Genomic DNA, 20,717 nt, shown 5'->3' on the forward strand with positions numbered 1-20,717 from the left:
AGTGATGAAGGTTTTAGGCTTGAGGTTGCCTGTTTTGCCTCTTGTGACCATTGAATGGTCATTGTGATGAGATATGAGAGGAGGTTGTTGGGATATGGATTTATTTGTAGTTGAAGATGTGGAAGAGGTATTGTGAGTAGGTTCTTTGGATAATATTTGTTGTGTTGAGGTGGAAGGGTATTGACCATGAGTAATGGGTGGGTTAGTTATGTCAGCAGAGGGGTTAGGTAGAGAAGTAGTAGAACTAAACAAAGTAGAGGTGTTGTCAGACATGTTAGAGTTGGTAGTAGACTTAGGAAACAGTGAAAAATATGGAAATTGAGACTCATGAAAGACAACGTCTTTAGACACATAAATTTTACCATGTTCATCAAGACACTTGTGACCTTTGTGTTGAGGAGATACTCCTAAATAGACACAGGGACTAGACCTGAATTGCAATTTATGCTTATTGTAAGGTCTCATGTGAGGAAAGCATAGGCAACCAAATACTTTAATTTGAGAGTAGTCAGGTTGAGATTTGAACAAGGCTTTGTGAGGAGATATGTATGTTGGTAAAGCACTAGTGGGTAGCTTGTTTATCAGATAAACAGCTTGAGTGAAGCTATGGTCCCAAAATTCAAGGGGTAGTGAGGCTTGAGATAAAAGAGTTAGCCCCATTTCTACTATTTGTCTGTGTTTTCGTTCAACTGTTCCATTTTGATGGGATGTGTGAGGACAGGTGAGTCTGTGTTGTATCCCTAAGTCATTAAGTAAGGTGGTGAAAGACCTGAATTCACCACCCCAGTCAGACTGTAAAGCTTTAATGGTAGCTTGAAACTGATTTTGAACAAAGGTTAAAAACTGTTTGAAAGCTGTGAGAGCATCAGATTTGTTTTTAAGAAAGTAAATCCAAGTATACTTTGTGTATGTGTCAACAAAGGTGATGTAGTAGTTGTACCCATAATAGGATTTAAAGGGGGCTGGTCCCCACAAGTCACAGTGAATTACCTCAAAAGGCTTTGTGTAAATAGTGTTAGATAAAGGTGCAAATTGCCTATGAGATTTACCAATACAGCAAGAGGGACAAAATTGAACAACTTTATTGGAATAGGGAATATTACACACTTGTAAAACAGATTGAACAGCTTTATTGTGAGCATGGCCTAATCTTAGGTGCCATTTATGAAACTCACTATCTAAATTGTTAACAGACAAAGCAGTGTTGCATTCAACACTTTTATTGAAAACAGGAAATTGATTAAAGCTAAAAACAGAGGACTTATTCAAAACTGAAGCATAGTTTGAATGAACAGTTGAACTGGAATCTGTGTTGGTGAGAAATTTGAAGGGCTTGAACTGGTATAAGCCATCAGATCCAACATTGCCTTCAAGAAGGATTTGCCTATAATCCTGAGATTTGACATAACATTTGTAAGGATGAAATTCAAAAATCACATTATTATCCTGTGCAAATTTACTAACAGACAAAAGGTTTTTAGTAATATCAGGAACGTGTAATAATTCACTAAGCTTAAGATGCACATTAGGATTCATAGGAGAGTAAAATTGTGAGTGACCTAAAGATTTAATTGGCGCACCTTGACCATTTCCCATCATGACTTGGTCTGGTCCTTGATAAGGAGTACGATAGACAAAGTTGTTGGGATTGTATGTAAGGTGATGAGAGGCCCCAGAGTCTGGGTACCAAGAAGCACTAGAGATAGAATCATTATCAGGGAATGAGGGAAAATATTGGGGTATAGCAAGATGTGCAGTGGGACGGGCATAGGGATTGTAGTGAGGTGGTCTTGAGCCAGATGGTGCATTATAACCACGAGGATTAGGTCTTGCAGATTGAGGAGGTTCATACCTGTGCCAGCAATTGAGAGCTTCATGATTGGCCTTACCACATATTTGACATTGAACTTTACCAGAGTTTTGCGTGTTCTGAGTACGGCCACGTCCTCGTCCTCTTCCTTTCCCACGTCCTCTACCACGGTTTGCAGAAGCATTGTAGTGCTCAGTGCCAGATTCTTGAGTTTCAGTGTCCCTTTCTTCATCATTGAAATTGGATTGCACTTGAGCAACATTGGCTGAGACTTTAGGATTTGCCAATTCCTGTCTAAACTTTTCGAATTGAACTTCTTGAAGAAGCAGTAATGCTTCGACATCTTCAACTGTGGGAGTTTCAAAGCGACTGTATATCATCATCACAAAGGAATTGAAATCTTCTGGTAATCCCTCAAGAATCGCATCTACCTGTTCTTGTTCAGAAACAACATCTCCTACGGCTACTAACGAATTAACGATGGATTTGATGCGAAGAAGATATTCGCTGACAGATCTAGCCATTTTCTTGGTGTTCTTTAATTCAGATCTTAACTGACACGATCTAGATTTAAGAACAGAGTTGAAATATTTGTGAATTTGGTCCCATACCTCATGTGCGTGTTTACAGTTGAGAACTCGAGGAAGAACGACATCGGAGATAGTAGAAAGAAGCCATGTGAATAGAGATTGATCTTTGAAAAGCCATTGTTGATATTCATCAGAGTTCTTACCGTCGAGTCGATCTGCAACCGAAGCGAATTGAAGAGGAATTTGAGGATGGACGACGAATTTGTGAAGATTATGAGCGGTGATGACTCCATTGACCTGCTGACTCCACAAGAGAAAATTCTTTTCATCTAATTTGATTGTGAGGGAGTGCGTGAGACCAGATTTATTCGAATTCTTTGCGGTGGATGGAAGATTCAGATCGGCGGTGGGAATTGGAGTGGTGGTGGTGGTTTCTTGAGTTTCAGCCATGGATGAACGATGAAGCTTTTGCGGAAGCGAAATTGAACCTAAGAGCTCGTTGATACCATATTGGAATTATAAAGGATTCAGTACAAAGAGTTTTCTTTTACTGAATGATAGAAATCTTCATTGCTTTACATTTTGGTTTTCAGACTCTTTATATAGAGCTGTATCTATTTGTCTAGCTGGCAGTGCCACATCACCTAGCTGTAACTGACTGTGTAACAAACTTAAGCCATGTCAGCAAAGACTACAACTAACCTTCTAACTAATATTTCCTGATTACATTGAGCTATTCTATTATACTCTAATAGTTAGAATAATTAAGAATGAATATGAAGCAGCAAATTGTTGTTAATTAATTGATTAATTGAATTGAAAGAGATGCAAGAGAGTGATCAGGCCATTAACGAAGGAGATTCACTAATCCACCACAAATCTGATAAGGACAATATTCGGTCTCATACGCCAACCCACGAATCCTCAATTTATCAAAATTATAAGCTTTGTCTCTTTCCCAATGCTGGAAACATGACGTTGAAATAAATCAATTGATAATCAATACTAAGTTTTCATACAACTATAGTAACTAATTATTTATTAATTATTAATTAATTAATTATACACATACGTGCTCTAGTGTTCGGTTTGGTTGTATACGGCATTCATTCAGGGACAAGTTACTATGTTTTAAATAGTTCGGTGACTAGAAATTCTACTCTTAAAGTAGATAAGTAGAATGACAATTGACAAGAGTTCAAACACTGATCCTCTACATATATAATACAATGTCTCTGCCAACTGACGATGTTCTTTATATATAATTTCTCCTTTAATATTTGTAATATAATTCAATATGATAAGAAAAAACCGGATAAAAAGAGAATTGTTCGATGAAATTTCATTCACGTATTTTTTTTAACACATGCAAATACTTATTATTAAAATAAAAATGGAAAACGAAGTCATTAGGTTTGGTCTAATAATAAGAAGATTAAGTATTATATATAAGGTTTTTGGTTTGATTTTCTGCTTAATTTTAAACCAAACAAAAAACAATGGATGCATGAATTCTCTCTAGTATAGAAGAGAATCTTTGTCCATCAATTAAAATTGAACTAGGTATATTATGGCAAAAAAAATCTTTGGTATTTAGGTATTATGGAATTTACAACTTTCATATTTCATACATGCCTGTCAATTGCTTGTGTTAGGTTGCGGGGCATATAAAAAACAAATTTCATTTTTTCGTCAAAAAAAAAATTGTATAATGAAAAGAATTCATATTATGAAAGAAAAAAAAATTATAAGCAATATTAAAAGGATTATTTGATTGGGCACGATGTAAAAAAAATTGTAACCCTCCTCTCAAATTGTACTCACAAATTTTTAGGTGTCCTTAATCTACTCTCTTTTTCTGTAACCAAAAAATACATGTACTTTTTTTTTCATTTTTAAAAACAAACACTCATCACTTTGTTTATTGAAGAAATTGGACTCACCTCATATATAATGCATGTTTAAATGTTAAATACACCCCTCTATTTACAAAATAGATGGGAGGTATGTGTAATTTATGAGAGGTCAGTGTTTTGTGCCCGGTTAAACATAACTAAAAGAGGAGGCAAGTGGAATGGTATTGCCATTGGGGTCTCACCACCGTTACTCAAGATGCAAATGGATAAATTGCAGTGGTAGTTTGGAACATCGAGAAATTTGTTTCTAAGTCATTAATATTTTCGAGAAGCCAATAGTTGTGCGGATAAATGATTAATTATGACTTTCAGATAATTGGTGTGGTGGAATTTTATTTCAAATTTTATCTCTAATATACCCATTTTTGGTGTTGTCTTTTTGTGTTCTTTTACATCGACTTTCTCTTATATAGTCATTTTGCTCTCCGCGCACTTTTTTTCTTCATAAGGTTTTATCCCCTTGGAGTTTTACCGGTAAGATTGTTAATGAGCCAGATGTTATCAATACTTTGTTTTGTATCCTCGGTATTGGTCCAGTCCCCAAGTTTCTTTATACTTATTTATTTAATAATAATAATTCGGGTGCTGAAAAATGATATGTGGTGATTGTGAGGTGTCAATATAGTTGGGATGTCATATCCACTATATGATGCATATGCAATTTGTTCTTTTAGTTTCTTCGCTTAAAAAGAAAGGCGAGGTTCACGATGTCTTGCTCGCTGAAACTCGAGCTCTAAATAGTAGTAGTGATAAGATTTGAGGTGAGTAGTTCAATTGGTTTCAGCTAATGATTAAAAAATGTTGGAGTTCTCGATGTATTGCCTAAGTTTATAGATATAATTTTACTTAGTTGTCCAAGATTTAATAATCATTTTATAATTGTCACCGAAGATATTTGAACTTCGTTCATTAATATTTATTTTATAGATTTCTCAAGTCTTTAACATGATTATTTATATTTTTGTGAAAAGTTCTCATGATAACTTCACATCAAATAAGAGATGGATTTGCATAAAAAAAATAAAATAAAATCCTCTCAACCATATTTTTTGCGTAGAAAATTACAAAATATAACAAACAACTATTCAAGTCTCCGAGAGAATTAAGTGTTAGGGTAACTTCAAATACAAGTAATATCTCTAATCCACTGCACTACTGAATAGTGAGTCATAGTATCAAAGTTTCTTCTTGGAATCTCTAGAGATGGAGGCACCACCCTTTTCCAACTCAGAAGAGGTTTGTTTCACCACTCACTCACCATACTCATTTTCCCTTTATCTCCATTTTTCTTTGCATCACTTTGCTGCATTTTAATCCTTTTTGGTGCATTTTACTTTCACTTTGCTGCATCTTTTCTTTAACTTTGCTGAATCTTTTCTTCTCTTTGCATTTTACTTTCACTTTGCTGAATCTTTTCTTCTCTTTTCTTGGTTTTATTTGTTTCTTGGTTTTCTTGCATGTTCTTCTCATTCATCAGAAGTTGTTATTAACCTTGAGATGAGATAGTAATTTTAAATGTTTCAAAGAATGGATAGTTTAATGAAAAACAAAATTTAATTTTCATATTGGCTATTTGCAGGATGAGTCTTTGTTTGAATACCTCAATAGTCTATCTCCTTTAAAGACCAAAAAGCGTGTTGAAGCTACTCAGACTTTGAACTCACTTGGCATGGATTATTCTCTTCTCGCATCACCTGATGCAACCATTTACGAGGAATCCACAGTCCTCATGAGGCACTTGTAAAATCTTTTTTCCTGTTGATGATTGTGAATTGCAATAATTGATGTTTCTGTTTCTTTGATAACTCTCTAATATTAATTTCTAGGAATTACATTTTGAACACATCAGAGCCTCAAGTTTCATCTGAAGAAGCTCTTACTGATCCTGCTCATGCATGCCATTACTCACTTGAGTCATCTAGTCAACATACAAAGATCGAGCTTCCACAAGCTATGCAATATAATCCTTGTAGCTCGGAACAACGTCCTCTAATTTCAACTGAAGAGGCTAAATGGGCTCTTGAGTTACTTGGCAAGCAAGTTCCAAATGGTACCGATGTACAAGATGACTATATGGAAGATTCAGTTGAGGGTGGAACATATATTCGGGAAGTAGGTCAGGTTGAGGCAAACATTGAAGGAGCAGATTGTGATTACAATAACTTAATTAGTATAACACAATTTGTGAATCTGCTGCCACAATCTACTACTAACAGTAATTATAAAATGCAAACTGTTGAACCTGTTGCTTCTAGTTCATATCCTTCTGAACCTATAGCTGCAACAGACAGAAATCAAACATGGAACAATCTTGCCAATGTTGCTTTAAGGGATAGCAATCCAATTGCGAGAGGGGTCGATGAGGTCAGAAAATTAAACTTATCATGTGGTTATACTGCATCTATATTGATAATTGATTCATATGAAGAATGTCATGATCCCTCATGTGGTAGAGTTTCATTTTAGTGTATTAATTTTGAAGTTGTTTTTTTCATTTTCTGTTTTGATGGGCCGCCAATCTGCTGAGAGGCCGGGTGAAAGTTTCGTCCCTAGAAAGATTCATTAGCATAAAATTTGCTTCATTTTGCATTGCATGTCATAATAGAGTGAGATTTTATATTATGTGTTAAAAATAATTTTGATTTTGTATATAGCTTGCATGTATAATGAGGCCCTATCAAAGCTATCAGCCTGAGATGAGCAGTTTGCAAAGGAACAACTACGTTTATACTTCAAAATCTGATGAGATGAATGCTATTATAAAGGAAAATCCATTGCTTCCTAGAAAAAACACTAGTGATTTACAGATGTGTGTTTTGCCAAGAAATGATTTTTACTTAAATGTGCATCCTGCCTTGAATAATTACAAAGCAATAGAAAATGAAAAGATGTCTTCTAGAAGGAAACCTGAATCGCCGAGCTGCACTTCTTCTTTGCATTTTTCTGCAAGTCAAGTGCATCACCTATCGCCTGTCCCTGCACCAACGGAAAGACATTTGGAGCCATCTGAGAATGATGATTTCACCAAGTCATCAGTTCACATTCCTGGCGAAGATTTCTGTCGGAGCTGTAACCCTGACCTGATGAGTAGAGTGCAATTTAATGAACTAATGAATAAACTATTCGATCAAAACATGAAAAAGACGTCGAAAGTGAAGAGTATAGATTTGATTGGTCTAGTTTCTTCTGGCTCAGAACATGAAATGGAAGGGGAAAGTGCCGATGTCTGTCAGAATTACGCCACAGGGAAGAGGAAAGTGTAGTTGTTGATTAGTGATTCCTCTGCTTAATAATCTTTATTCCATTATTATGTTAGTTTTTAGTTTTCTTCATCAGACTAACACCAACGTTCGACTTTACAGAAAATGGTCGGATCTAACTGGCAAAGGAAGGAAATACAGAAACTGTAGATGTAGAAAATCAAGGTGTTTGAAAGAGTAAGTTATAAAACATGCTTCTTTTTTTGGATGAGTGATAGCATAAAGATTAAGCTACTATTATAAGTTGTAAATTACCTTCATTTATATCGATTTTTCAGTTATTGTGAGTGCTTTGCTTTTGGAGTCAGCTGCATAGGACTTTGCCAGTGTCAAGACTGCATGAATAATAAGTCAGATCTAACTGGAGAAGAAGAGGCATGCAAACAATGTAGATGTATAACATCAAATTGTTTGATACCGTAAGTTACAAAACATGCTACTATTTTTGGGTGATACCACAAAGATTAAACTAGGCTTTAACTACACAGTTGGTCCCAAATGTGTGGTTAAGCCATTAAACTACTATTATTAGCTGTGAATTACCTTCATTTATATCGATTTTTCAGCAATTGTGAATGCTTTTCTGCTGGAGTCTACTGCACAGGACATTGCTCATGTAAACACTGCTTGAATAATGGAGATAATGAAGATACAATTCTACAAGCTCGCCAGAAGAATGATCCTAAAGTTGTAAGAAGTTCTGATTCCTCACCTCAAATTTTTTACTTTTGGATTTGATCTATATTAATGATATTCTTCTTGTAGGAGGACCGGTCCAGCTTCCAGAAAAGAGGATGTGTTTGCAATAAAACAAGTTGCCAGATGAAAAAATGCAAATGTTTTAAGGTTTTGTCCGCTATTACATATATCATATATATCATGTAAACTTTTAGTTTCATTTATAATATGAATCACAAATCACAATGAGTGGTTTTGCTTTGAAGGATGGTGTTGGTTGCTCCCCAATTTGTAAATGTCAAGGGTGCAAAAATATACATGGTAGAAGAAAGGATAGTACAGCTGAAACAAAATCTGAGCTTGAAGAAACAGAAGCAATACAGATTTTCTGGTTTGATATGATAACTTTTGTGTTTGATGACATGATGAATTTGTTGTTCATTATTGATTTCTATTCATTTGTTTGTGACAGGCTATGAAGATCTTCTTGTGCTGAATTGTTTGGCACCTAAAACCAAGAGCTTGTACAACATTCATTAATACTAATTGAAGTTGAACTTGAATCATCTCTTACTGTGTCAGGAATTTGACATTAGAATGAGGACAGTTTTGTTTTTCTTTTGTTACAATTATTAAACCATGCAATGTATATGTGATATGTCTACAATACAATTTGTACAATTGGTCTCTTTTAATGTTTCCTATAAAGAAACCTCTTCTCATTCTAAACTTGGAAATTATGAAAAACTTAAGTGGATAAGAGAAGATAGAACAAAACAAAAATAGATACCATGTAAGATTGCTAAAGTTTAGATGATGAAGTTTTAGAGGTTATCATATTTCACAGGGTCCTTGAGGAAATACTTGAACTGCAAGGCACAAGATGATAAGAATCAATGAGATGCCACAATAAATTAAAACAGTTCACATGATTGATAACATTTTCTTAACATTGGTAGTGTAATTGTGTATTTTACTTGACCATGTAATACAACTTCAATTATTTTATATATAGGCTATGCTTAGGTTTCTTTCTGTATATGATTTAGGCCACAATGCACAATTTCAATTATTATATATAGGCTATTTTAAGTCCTTTAACTGCTTCAAATGAGTAGTGCAGCTTATAGGAGACACCAAAATCATCAGCTGTAGACATTACTTTCCTTCTAACCGCATACTATCAACGTAACCAATTTGGTTTAAGACAAGAGTTCAAACTTCAACAAAAACATATAATAGTCGCAACAGTAAAGAGCTCGAGAAGCTAAATAAATACTAACACATACAAACGACATTTATTGCAACAACTCAACAAGTCACATACATGAGTTTATGATATACATTAACGATACAATACTGCAAGAAAAATAGTCTTTTCAAATCATCCAAACAAACATCCTTTATCATACACGAAGCTTAAATGCTGGGCCTCATGTTCAGATGAGAAGCTATCTTTTGCCCAAGAGAACGATCAGCCTGCACAGCAAAACCAACAAAGAACATCATCATATGAGCAAATAAGGACTCATTTTCATTCAACTGCCCTATAGTTTCTAGTGTGATAAATTAGCATGTCTGAATCTCACCTGAGACCAATATGATATCCAGATGCTGCGGATTTCATGGGTGACACGTGGGTCAGATAAAGCATCTACCCATCTGCGGAGAAATCTATCTTGCCTGACAAGATTAAAAAATGAAAAGAGAACCACGTATTAGGATATCACAAAACATATTCCATATTTATCATATCAGTATATTTTGTAACAGGAACCTGTCAGCTGGCCAAGATCGGTATCTCTCTCCCGGCTGCTTGAAGTTATTCTGCTTCGGAATATTAGTCTGCATAAAAATAAAATAAAAAATTGTTCATACATCCTTGCCAAAAATAAATGCAACATAACCTTCAAATTAATTTAGGCCTAACTTCAACATTTAACCAAGGTAGTAGGTCTATTTCTTTGCTTCTTTGTCAGATCATTTTTCATATTGTATTCAAAGAAAGATTATGAATTGTCTAATGTTCTCATGGAACATTTCACAAATTTTGTTCCAGGTTCTAAAATATGTGGTTTCTTAGACAAACAAAAAAAAATTAAATAAAGTAATGCAATCTATATTGAAAATCATGGCTGATGCATTCACTCACAACACATGATTTTCACATTTTCATATTAAGCAATTCATCGGAACTAAACACTAACCTTCTCACGCCTTGCAGATAAAGTAGGAGTAGGAATGGGGACCCTTTCTGCATGACGGACAGAATCATACCTTGAAGGGAAGTAATTGACCTATAAATTGGCAGAGTTCAAGTCACAAGAAAAAACTGCATATAACTAAAGAATAAGACGCAATATCACATTCAGAGTTAAGAAACAATCAGCATGTCTGCACGTGATTAAATAATTCAACAGCATCAGGTTGTTATCATGGCAACCAGCTTCTTGCACTAAAAATGAAAAAGAATATTAATATAAAAATGAAATTTTAAATTACCTCTTCATCCCTGTGAATGGTATTCATGAAACCCTCATGGTGATTGTTGTGGTGAGCACACTTGGGAGCATTAGCAGGAAGCTGCAGATAGTTTGGTCCAAGTCTGTGCCTCTGTGAATCAGCATAGGAGAAAATCCTGGTTTGAAGCATCTTATCATCTGAGTAATATATACCAGGCACGATAAGGGCAGGACAAAATGCAAGTTGTTCATTCTCAGCAAAGAAATTATCTATGTTCTTGTTCAAAACCAAACGACCTACAGGCTGAAGGGGTATAATGTCCTCGGGCCATGTCTTAGTTACATCAAGTGGGTCAAAATCAAATTTGTCTTCATGATCAGGATCTATTGTTTGAATATACAGTTTCCACTCAGGATAGTTACCAGCAGCAATCGAATCATAAAGGTCTTGAGTAGCATGGCTGTGGTTGGATCCTCCCACCTTAATGGCCTCTTCCTCCAATAGACACTTCACACCACATGTGGGCTTCCAGTGAAATTTCACGTACAATTGTTTGCCGGCCTTGTTGATCAGGGAGTATGTGTTAACTCCAAAACCATCCATATGCCTATAATCTTGTGGGACACCCAAATCATCAAATAGGAAGGAGAACATGTGAAGGCTTTCTGGAAAGTGGGAGAAGAAGTCAAGGATTCTCCAATTCTCCTGGATGTGGGACTTGGGGTTGGGTTTAAGAGCATGGACCATATCCGGAAAATTCATCCCGTCGTGAACAAAGAAGACAGGAAAGTTGTTTCCAGTAAGGTCAAAGTTACCCTGTGTTCAGAAGGTAAAGATAAGAATCATGTATACTACAAGACTCCAACTGTCCCAAATCACCTCTTTTAAAACAATTAGTTGACAAATAAACTAGCATCCTAGTTACAGCTGGAATTACTTTAAAAAATATGAAGATAATTTTAAACTAATACAGTAATTATATTTAGTCACTGTAAGATAATTTTCAATTATGCTACATAATCTTTATCTCTTGTTTAAATTTCACTGTAAAAACAAAAGGACTCCACGGGGTTTCCAGGCTACAACACTTGTGAGGAGGGGCTGTCAAAAAAACGACAATAACAGGTGAAGAAAAAGTCGGATTTTTAATGTGAATTATCATAATTCATATAAATATGTATAAAACCCAGATTAACTGGCTGTCTAAATTAGCATGTTGTAAAATTTATTTAGCCCAAACAAATTAATCAATACTTTTGGGTATATTATCATTAAGAACACTACTCATAACAATGGATGTTGTATTAAAACTTGTTCATGACTTAATGTGATGAATAAATTTAGTCTATGCTCCATAATGTGTGTGTGTGTAGGGGGGTGATCCTACTCCTATCTGACAGTCAAGAGTCACACTGACATTGAATAGAGCAACTTTTGTGGAATCAGTAGTTTCTCTCTCTAACTAAATCTGTCAAGGGTTTAGATGATACCAGACTCAAACCAACAATGCTTGTGTTGTTTTTATTTATTTTTTTCTAGGTAATCCTTGAACAAATTGTTTACTGTAAATGCTATATGTTGGGTTAAATCTCATTAGAATCTTTTGCTTGTATGGCCGCATTGAACCTATTATCGGCATTTCAAATTGGAATTGCTTTAAAAGAACATATAAATAAAATAAACAAAATTGAACCGATAGTCTGATACAGAGTTACAGACTCCCTAGTAGATATGACAATATTAAATTATGCTCTATATTCATTAATTTATACCTCTCTGGTGTAAAATTTCACAGCAAAACCTCGAGGGTCCCTCAAGGTTTCAGGGCTGCCACGTTCATGAATGACGGTTGAGAAACGGACAATGACTGGTGTCTGAACTCCAGGGGCTCGAAGGAAATCAGCACATGTCAGGTGTGAAACATCATGTGTGACTTCAAAGAAACCCTTTGCACTAGCTCCCCTAGCATGGACAACACGTTCTGGGATCCGTTCCCTGTCAAATTGGGCAAGCTTTTCCACAAGATGATAATCTTCCAAGAGAATTGGACCTGCCAAAAGGGGTAAAATAATATAAAACTTCTGATTAAACAATATTTAGCCAAATTCACTTTGAGCTTTACAACAAGCAGATGGAGAAGTCTCCTCCCCTCCAAGGGGAACACACAAATCAGAAAGAGGGAAAAAAAGGAAAGGAAATTAACAAGTTTTTGCAAGAGCATAAAGTTTATGATATGTCATAACTGGTTTTTAGCTTATTTTCATAAGCTATTCATAATAACATAAAAATAGCTTATACAAAGTTCATAAAGAGTTTTCTCCAGTAATAACTTTAATTGTAGCAAAATCACTTATGCATGTTTGAATTGGCTTAATCAAGATTATCTACTAGCATAAGCACTTGTGATACTTTTTAGGAGAGCTTATGAAAATATCTTACGACATGTCCATGAGCTGTTTTCAGCTTATTTTTAGAAGCTCTCCAAAATAGCTTAGGAAAATGTTGTTTTACAACTTATGTGAAATCAATTTGATTTGATTTTATCTTTAATTATAAAAAATAGCTATACATAAGCACTTATAATAAGTGCTTAATACGTTTTTTATCCAAACATGTCCTTATATTGTAAGTGCTTATTTGATAAGTGATTCATGCGCCTTATTCACATGCATGCATAAAATAAGTGATTTGATGTTTATGCATGCATGTGAATAAGTAAGGCACATCAATCGTTTATCAAATAAGCACTTACAACGGTGAAATCATATAATTGAACGGTGATTCAACTTTGGTGGCAATAAATCAAATCATGTTAATTTCTTCTCAAGCGAAAGTTGAACAATTCCAGCAAATAAGATTAAAAACAATTGAAATATGAATGATTAATTAGATACCTCTAGATCCAACGGTTAGGGAGGAGTTGTTGTTCCAAACAGGAGCACCAGAATTTGTAGTCCAGAAAGGAGAATTGTAAGCGCTAGATGGACGATGCTGCAACGAAACGAGCTTAATCAACACTTGAACGAAACAATAAAAATAGATAGAGATTTTGCTTACATAAACAAAAAATAAATGAAATGAAAAAAAGTGAGAAATGAATGGAAAAAAATTAAAAAATCAGAGATAGAAATGAATGAAAAAACGATTGATTGATGAAATTGATGCATGCATGATTGAGTGAATGAATACCTTGTAGGGATCCATGGTAATGGTTGAGAGGACGGTGAAGAAGAAGAAGATAGAGATTAGAGAAATTGACAAAGCAATTTGGTGCGATAATCGCGAGTCTTATCGCCTCATATATATATAACACCACTCCCCTCTTTCTCTCTCATCCTATATTTTCTTTTTTCTAAAAATCGTTTCTGTCTTCTCCTTTACTTTATCCTTTTCTTTTTTTATGGAAATTTTTAAATGAATTTCTGTCTTTTTATTTATTTATAATAATTTCTGTCTTTGTTTATATCCTTATCCTTAAATTTTATATTTATTAAATTAGATACTGTTTAATACATATGGCTAAATTTGTTGAGTCGGAAATACATAAAATCTCCTATCTCTATTTTTACCATACAAGACTAAGCTCAAGATATGTTGGTTTGAATTATAGAGATTTATGAATTTGTTTGATTCGTAAATGGTACTTTCTTCGATCTTAATTATAAGTGATTTTTATTTTTTATATTTATTGTAAGATTAATGTATCTAATTTATAATTAAGATTAAATATATTAGTTATTCAATGAATTTAAAAAGTAAAAGTTTGCTTATGATTAAAGCTGAAGTGAATAGATATTGGATGAAAATTTTAGGATAGAAAAACTTTTAAATATTAATGTTAAAGATGTTTGATGGAGAAAAGTTATTTTGATGTTTTAAACAATTTAATTTTGGATATAAAAAAGACAATTTAATTTTGGATAAAAAGTTATTATGTTGTTTAGTCATCAACATTTATTTCAGCTTCGTAATAATGTAATTTTTAAAGGCAATATACCGGATGCATCGTTGTTATTAGAGGAAGTCAAGATTACATCATGGGTTTGGTTTAGCAATCGTTATGGGCGTAAGGGTTGTTTTCCTTTTTCTAGTTGGTGTTTGGATCCTATGTCTTGTATTCAAAACTCTTAATTATGAGTTTTTCTTTGTAAGGGATTGAGTACCCCTTGTACTCCCTTATATTATATATTTTTCTTATAAAAAAAAAACATTTATTTCAGCTTTTGTTCGGTCACTGTATTTCAATTTTTTTAGTCTCATAAATAATTTTAAAATCAAATACAATATAATTGATGTTATTTTATCCATCCATTTATTTATTTTTTTTAGCAAATCAAATGCACAATTGATGAGTTGGAAATGAATTACATTATCAGAGCTCAACCTTAAAATTGTAGTATTGGATAATTATTTAAACAGTATTTTCATCATTTTAAAACGAATGTCATTTTTTGTCAAAAAAAAAAACGAATGTCATTTAAATTTTGCTCACACATATTAAAACATGTGATTATGTTCTCAAAAGGCATAACATTTTTACTAAATTAATCATATCAATTGTTCCCTTTAAAATAGTGTATTTCACTTCACCTGGTCACTATTATGAGCAAAATTTTATTTTTCAAATTCATTGAATAACTGATGTATCTAGCTTATAATATAGACTAGATACATCAATTATTCAATTAATTTGAAAAGTAAAATTTTGTTTATAATAGATCAAATGGAGTATATAGTATCTTATGATCTATCCCTACATTTTTTTAAAACAAGTTTGTCCTACAAATTTTTTTATGCACTCATTATTTTATGAGTCAGGATCCGTTGACACCAACTAGTTTGACACCAAATGTTACACCTCTCAATAACGTTTTAACCGATATAAATTTTATAAAATCCACCGTTGGATTGAAAGTTTACATCATATAGATCATTTGTGTAAAATTTCAAATAAATCCAAAATCATTTGATATGTTATTGAGATACATCAAAATTAACGGTTTTTGTATTTTTTTAAATGCCGTTAATCTTTATGTGTCTCAATAGCATATCAAATGATTTTGGATTTGTCTGAAATTTTACACAAATGATCTATATGATGTAAACTTTCAATCCAACGGTGGATTTTATAAAATTTATATCGGTTAAAACGTTATTGAGAGGTGTAACATTTGGTGTCAAACTAGTTGGTGTCAACGGATCCTGACTCTTATTTTATATATATATATATATCCAAGGTATACATGGAAGAAAGGTGGGCCGCAACAAGCTACTCCGCTAAACTATTTTGAATGACAAAATTAATTCTATCAAAAATCACATTGACCTCAAAGACACAATATTATTATGCAAACTAATACTACCTCCGATTCTTTCTTCTTTTTTTTGTTACATCCTCATCTGATTCTTAATATAAGAGAAATTTAAATTTCCAGGTACATTGAGTAACTAATGTATTTGATATATATTGTAAGTCAGATATATTAGTTATTCAACGTGAGAGTGTGCTCCTCCTTAAGGTTTAAAGTTCGATTCTCTTTTGTGCCAATTTGGGTGAGCTAATTTAGGTTCTTAAAAAAAAAATTAGTTATTCGATGTATAAAAAAATAAATTTTCTTTTAGTATTAAAGAATTTAAAGATCAAGAGAGTATAATTTTGCCTATAAATAACATTGAGTAATCCGCACAAGAAAGTACTCCCTCCGATCTTTAATATAAGAGGAAGTTCATTTTCTAGATACATTAAAATATCAATGTATCTAGGGTCTAGATACATTATTACTCCCTCTATACTAAAATATAAGCAAAAAGTGATCAACAAAAATTAATGAATTCAGTTTAAAATTTAATCTATATACATTCACTTTTATTGGGTTATTTTTACTTATATTTTGAGACAATAGGAAGTAATAAATTTGAGAGCGTCACGCATCCATGTTTCCTTATCCTGATTTTGGCGTTTTCTTCTGAAAAGAAAAAAATAGCAGAGCAATTAGTTAGAGTGGCGAATGAAACGTTAGCAACATGACACGCAAGCTAAAATCCCTAGAAATGTGTGCCCTACTAAATTTTCTATGGTTTGCATGCAACCATTTGAAAACGAACACAGTAATAATATGTCAGAAAAATCTAAGGTTTTAAATTTGTTGGCTTCCTGGTATATTTTAGATATGAGGAGTGCTAGCAACACACTCTTTAACAAACACACTCTAATACACTCTTTTCTATTGGTTAAAATTTATATGGGTTCCATAAAAATTATATGGGTCCACATTTTTTTATGGGACCCATGTGAATTTCAATCAATAAAAGAGAGTGTGTTAAAGTGTGTTTGTTAAAAAGTGTGTTGCTAGCATTATTCTTTAGATATACAGTTGTTATTATTGTTATAAAAAAAAAGGGTACAATTTTTGTGGATGAAATTCTACACGATTATTTCGAAGTTGCTACAAAGTACCAGTACGTGGGATATATGTACAAGTACGTGGGATCAGATTCCCTACAGTCCTATACATGCATTTGTTAAAAAATTGAACAAAAGACAGACATATATATGGAAAAAAAAAACAAAGTTAAGGTGCACAAGTCTCTCAAGTTGTGCATCATGCACAAGTAACCGAAAACACTATAACGAATACGAATTTTACAAAATCCACCGTTGGATTTAAAGTTTATATCGTATAGATCATTTATAAATTTTTTGAAAAAAATTGAAAATCATTTGATATGTTATTGAGATCCATCAAAATTAACGGTTTATGGATTTTTATTGAATGCCGTTAATCTTGATGAGTCTCAATAACATATCAAATGATTTTCAAAAAAAATTATGGATGATCTAAACGATATAAATTTTTTATCCAACGATGGATTTTGTAAAATTCGTATTTGTTATAGTGATATGGCTAACTTGTGCACCATGCACACTTAATTTGGTTGTGCATGTTAGACAAAGCCTGGAAAAAATACAAAAATACTCTATATAATACTCCCTCCGGTCCTATATATAAGAGAAAATTTACTTTTTAGATTCACTAAGAATCTAAGGTATTAGATTATTAATGAATCTAAAAAGTGAACTTTCTCTTATATGTAGGACAGGAGGGAGTAATGAAGACTCAATGATGAAAAATGAGTGAAATGTCAAATACCCTCCTGAAATTTCAGAATTTGTTAAATACCTTATGAAATTTGGAAATAGGCAAATACCCCTTGAAATTGTAAAATGTCAATCAAATTGTCTCCTATTCCGTTTACTCCGTCTATTTTGAGCCTTCAAAAGCACATTGTTTGAGCCTTCAACCTCATTGCAACCAGGTGAACAACAAGGAACCAAAACAGCAAAACTATCATCACCAGAATCATCCTCAACATCATTATCATTGTTTTCAAAACCAGAACAAAGATGTTCCAACTATCCAATAGACCAATCTGGGTCACCAGATTCAGAACCAGACAAGAAACACAAATCACCAACATTATACTCTTTATCAATTCTTGTCTCATCCATCTTTTCCTCTCTTTTCCTCATCAAAATAGATTGAGTAAGCGGAATAGGGGGCAATTTGATTGACGTTTTACAATTTCATGGGGTATTTGCTTATTTTCAAATTTCATGGGGGAATTTGACGAATTTTGAAATTTCAGGAGGTATTTGACATTTCACTCGATGAAAAAGCTACGATTGTTTTGTTCCTTCACAATTTTTTGACAGTCCAATTCAATTATTGACAAAGGTAAAGTTTAAATTAGTCGCTGGCAATTTTATACCATTGACAAATTAGCTATAGCAGCAAATTATGTTGTCACAACTCTGAAAATATTAATATTAAGAACTAATTTGAGTTTTATTTTTATGAATAACAAAATTGGACTGCTAAAAAATTGTAAGGGATCAAAATAAATTTTCACTATAATGTAAATATAGAAAATTTAAAAGTACACAAGCATTTTAATAGTTTTAGTGACTGAGTTGCAGTTGTTTGGGAGGGAAATATAGGGGATAGTTTTTTTGCGCTAATTCTCCCATTTTTATGAGAAGTGGCCTAATAACCACATAAGAATTGAACTCGAGTTTTTTAAACTTTTATTTAATTGAACTAATTAACCACTTGAACTCAATTATTTATTTAAGGGCATGCAATAATTTAGAATTAGAAGGGAACGTGTGAAAGAAAAAGATAAAAGAATCTAGAAATTTTGAAGGCCATAAGATGAAAATGCTTATAAATAAAAATAATATTTATTTTATAGAGAGGAAGTATGAATTTTAAAAATAATATTTCTTTTGGTTTAAAAAAAATTATTCAAAATCCTCTAAAGTTTAAAAACAAGAAAAGAAAGAAGCTTTCAATGCATTTTTTTTGTTGCTCTTATTGTTTAGGTACTACATAAAAATAAGTGTAAATCACCAATTTAAGGACTGATATTTTTCTCCTTTTTTTTTCAATAAAAAGGGGTCTAGACCCAAAACGAAAATAATACGAGGAGTGGAAACTCTTCCAAAGCATCAGCTGAATACAACTGCACAAGATCAAAAGATGGTTCGTCTAATAGACTATAATCCTCCAAAGAGCATCCCATATGTAGCCAAAGCATCTGCAAGACTGCAACACGATATAAATGACAGATATTTACTCTTTTAAAATTTATAAATAGACAAAAACCACATACCATAATTTCAAATTGCATTAAAGAACTTAATATTATTTTTTTGGTAAACCAAAGGTATCCTCTACGCGCAACTGCAGAGACTAATCCCCTCGAGGTAACTTCTTCCAACAAATGTTTCTCCACACGCACAGGTCGGGCATCGAACCCAGGAAAAGAACTTAATATTTCTACTAACTTGATAATATTTTTTAAATTAAGCTTATATTAAAATTCACCAAAAATCATTTCTGATTAACAATCAAAAATCTTTTTTCTTTTGTTTCTCGGTGCGGCTCGCTTCGTTGGTAGGGCGGAAGGTGTGTGTGTGTGGGGATTTTAACGCGGTCAAACACATTGATGAACGAAGGTCGGTTAGGGATGGACATCGATCCTCGGATCATATCCCTTTTAATAGATTTATTGAAGATAACTCTTTGATTGATCTTCCCTTAATTGGACGTAAGTTTACTTGGTTCAAGGGGAACGGTGTTTCGATGAGCCGTCTTGACAGGTTTCTTTTATCTGAGGAGTGGTGCTTGTCTTGGCCTAACTGCAAGCAAGTAGCCAAGTTGCGTGGGTTGTCTGACCATTGCCCGCTGGTCTTGTCTGCGAACGAGGAAGATTGGGGACCTCGTCCGTCGAGGATGCTAAAGTGTTGGAAGGATATACCTGGTTATAGAGCGTTTGTCAGAGAAAAGTTGAATTCGTTCCAAGTTGAAGGCTGGGGTGGTTATGTGCTTAAGGAAAAATTCAAGTTCATTAAGGTGGCTTTGAGAGATTGGCACACGGCTCATGCTCAAAATCTTCCTAGCCGCATTGATACTTTGAAGGTTAGGCTGTCCACCCTCGATGAGAAGGGGGAGGAAGATGCTCTCTCTGAGGCGGAGTTAGCCGAGCTTCATGGGGTTTCATATAATATTCATTCGTTGTCCAAGCTGCATGCCAGCATTAGTTGGCAACAATCTCGGTCGTTGTGGCTCAAGGAAGGGGACGCCAATTCCAAGTTCTTTCATGCGATTCTGGCAAGTCGTCGTCGCAGGAATGCTTTGTCTATTATTCAGGTTGGTGGTGTTACGTTGGAGGGGGTGACTCCTATTAGGCAGGCGGTGTTTTCGCATTTTGAGTCTCACTTTAAGGCTCCTAATGTGGAGAGGCCGGGGGTTGACAACCTTCAATTTTAGCGTTTGAACCAGGTGGAGATTGGAGGTTTAATTAAACCCTTTACGGAGGATGAGGTGAATCAAGCTATATGGGATTGTGATAGTTATAAAAGCCCGGGTCCTGACGGAATAAATTTCGGTTTCATCAAAGATTTTTGGGCCGAGTTACGAGGCGACGTTATGCGTTATCTTTCTGACTTTCATCGGAATGGCAGGTTGACTAAAGGTATCAATGCCACTTTCATCGC

General features: G+C 33.8%; 2 protein-coding genes across 2 annotated transcripts; one reads left to right on the forward strand and one right to left on the reverse strand.

The window, feature by feature from the left end:
* The first annotated feature begins 5,459 nt into the window (after positions 1–5,459).
* LOC123899981 lies at positions 5,460–9,222 on the forward strand. Its single transcript, XM_045951258.1, has 10 exons — positions 5,460–5,492; positions 5,836–5,990; positions 6,083–6,620; positions 6,911–7,480; positions 7,593–7,693; positions 7,795–7,935; positions 8,083–8,206; positions 8,282–8,362; positions 8,461–8,585; positions 8,667–9,222. Exons 1-10 carry the CDS (start codon positions 5,460–5,462, stop codon positions 8,671–8,673), a joined length of 1,875 nt encoding a protein of 624 aa, XP_045807214.1. The 3' UTR covers positions 8,674–9,222.
* Positions 9,223–9,466: 244 nt separating this feature from the next.
* On the reverse strand, positions 9,467–14,036 carry LOC123899287 (catalase). Its single transcript, XM_045950388.1, has 8 exons — positions 13,847–14,036; positions 13,552–13,648; positions 12,430–12,707; positions 10,697–11,473; positions 10,402–10,491; positions 9,972–10,039; positions 9,784–9,877; positions 9,467–9,673 (listed from the first exon to the last, which is right to left on the reverse strand). Exons 1-8 carry the CDS (start codon positions 13,859–13,861, stop codon positions 9,614–9,616), a joined length of 1,479 nt encoding a protein of 492 aa, XP_045806344.1. The 5' UTR covers positions 13,862–14,036; the 3' UTR covers positions 9,467–9,613.
* Between the last annotated feature and the right edge of the window lie 6,681 nt (positions 14,037–20,717).

Source organism: Trifolium pratense, linkage group LG7, assembly GCF_020283565.1.
Source record: "Trifolium pratense cultivar HEN17-A07 linkage group LG7, ARS_RC_1.1, whole genome shotgun sequence".
NCBI classification, from domain to species: Eukaryota; Viridiplantae; Streptophyta; class Magnoliopsida; order Fabales; family Fabaceae; genus Trifolium; species Trifolium pratense.

What these genes read in the sequence shown, in the direction of transcription:
- LOC123899981 (XM_045951258.1), top strand. Translation starts at nt 5,460, where the DNA reads ATGGAGGCACCACCCTTTTCCAACTCAGAAGAG. An exon ending in CCTTTTCCAACTCAGAAGAG is followed by an intron (nt 5,493 to 5,835) that starts GTTTGTTTCACC and finishes GGCTATTTGCAG; the next exon opens with GATGAGTCTTTGTTTGAATA. An exon ending in AGAAGAATGATCCTAAAGTT is followed by an intron (nt 8,207 to 8,281) that starts GTAAGAAGTTCT and finishes TTCTTCTTGTAG; the next exon opens with GAGGACCGGTCCAGCTTCCA.
- LOC123899287 (XM_045950388.1), bottom strand. An exon ending in TATCTGCAAGGCGTGAGAAG is followed by an intron (nt 10,040 to 10,401) that starts GTTAGTGTTTAG and finishes ATTTTTATGCAG; the next exon opens with ACTAATATTCCGAAGCAGAA. An exon ending in CGATCTTGGCCAGCTGACAG is followed by an intron (nt 9,878 to 9,971) that starts GTTCCTGTTACA and finishes TAATCTTGTCAG; the next exon opens with GCAAGATAGATTTCTCCGCA.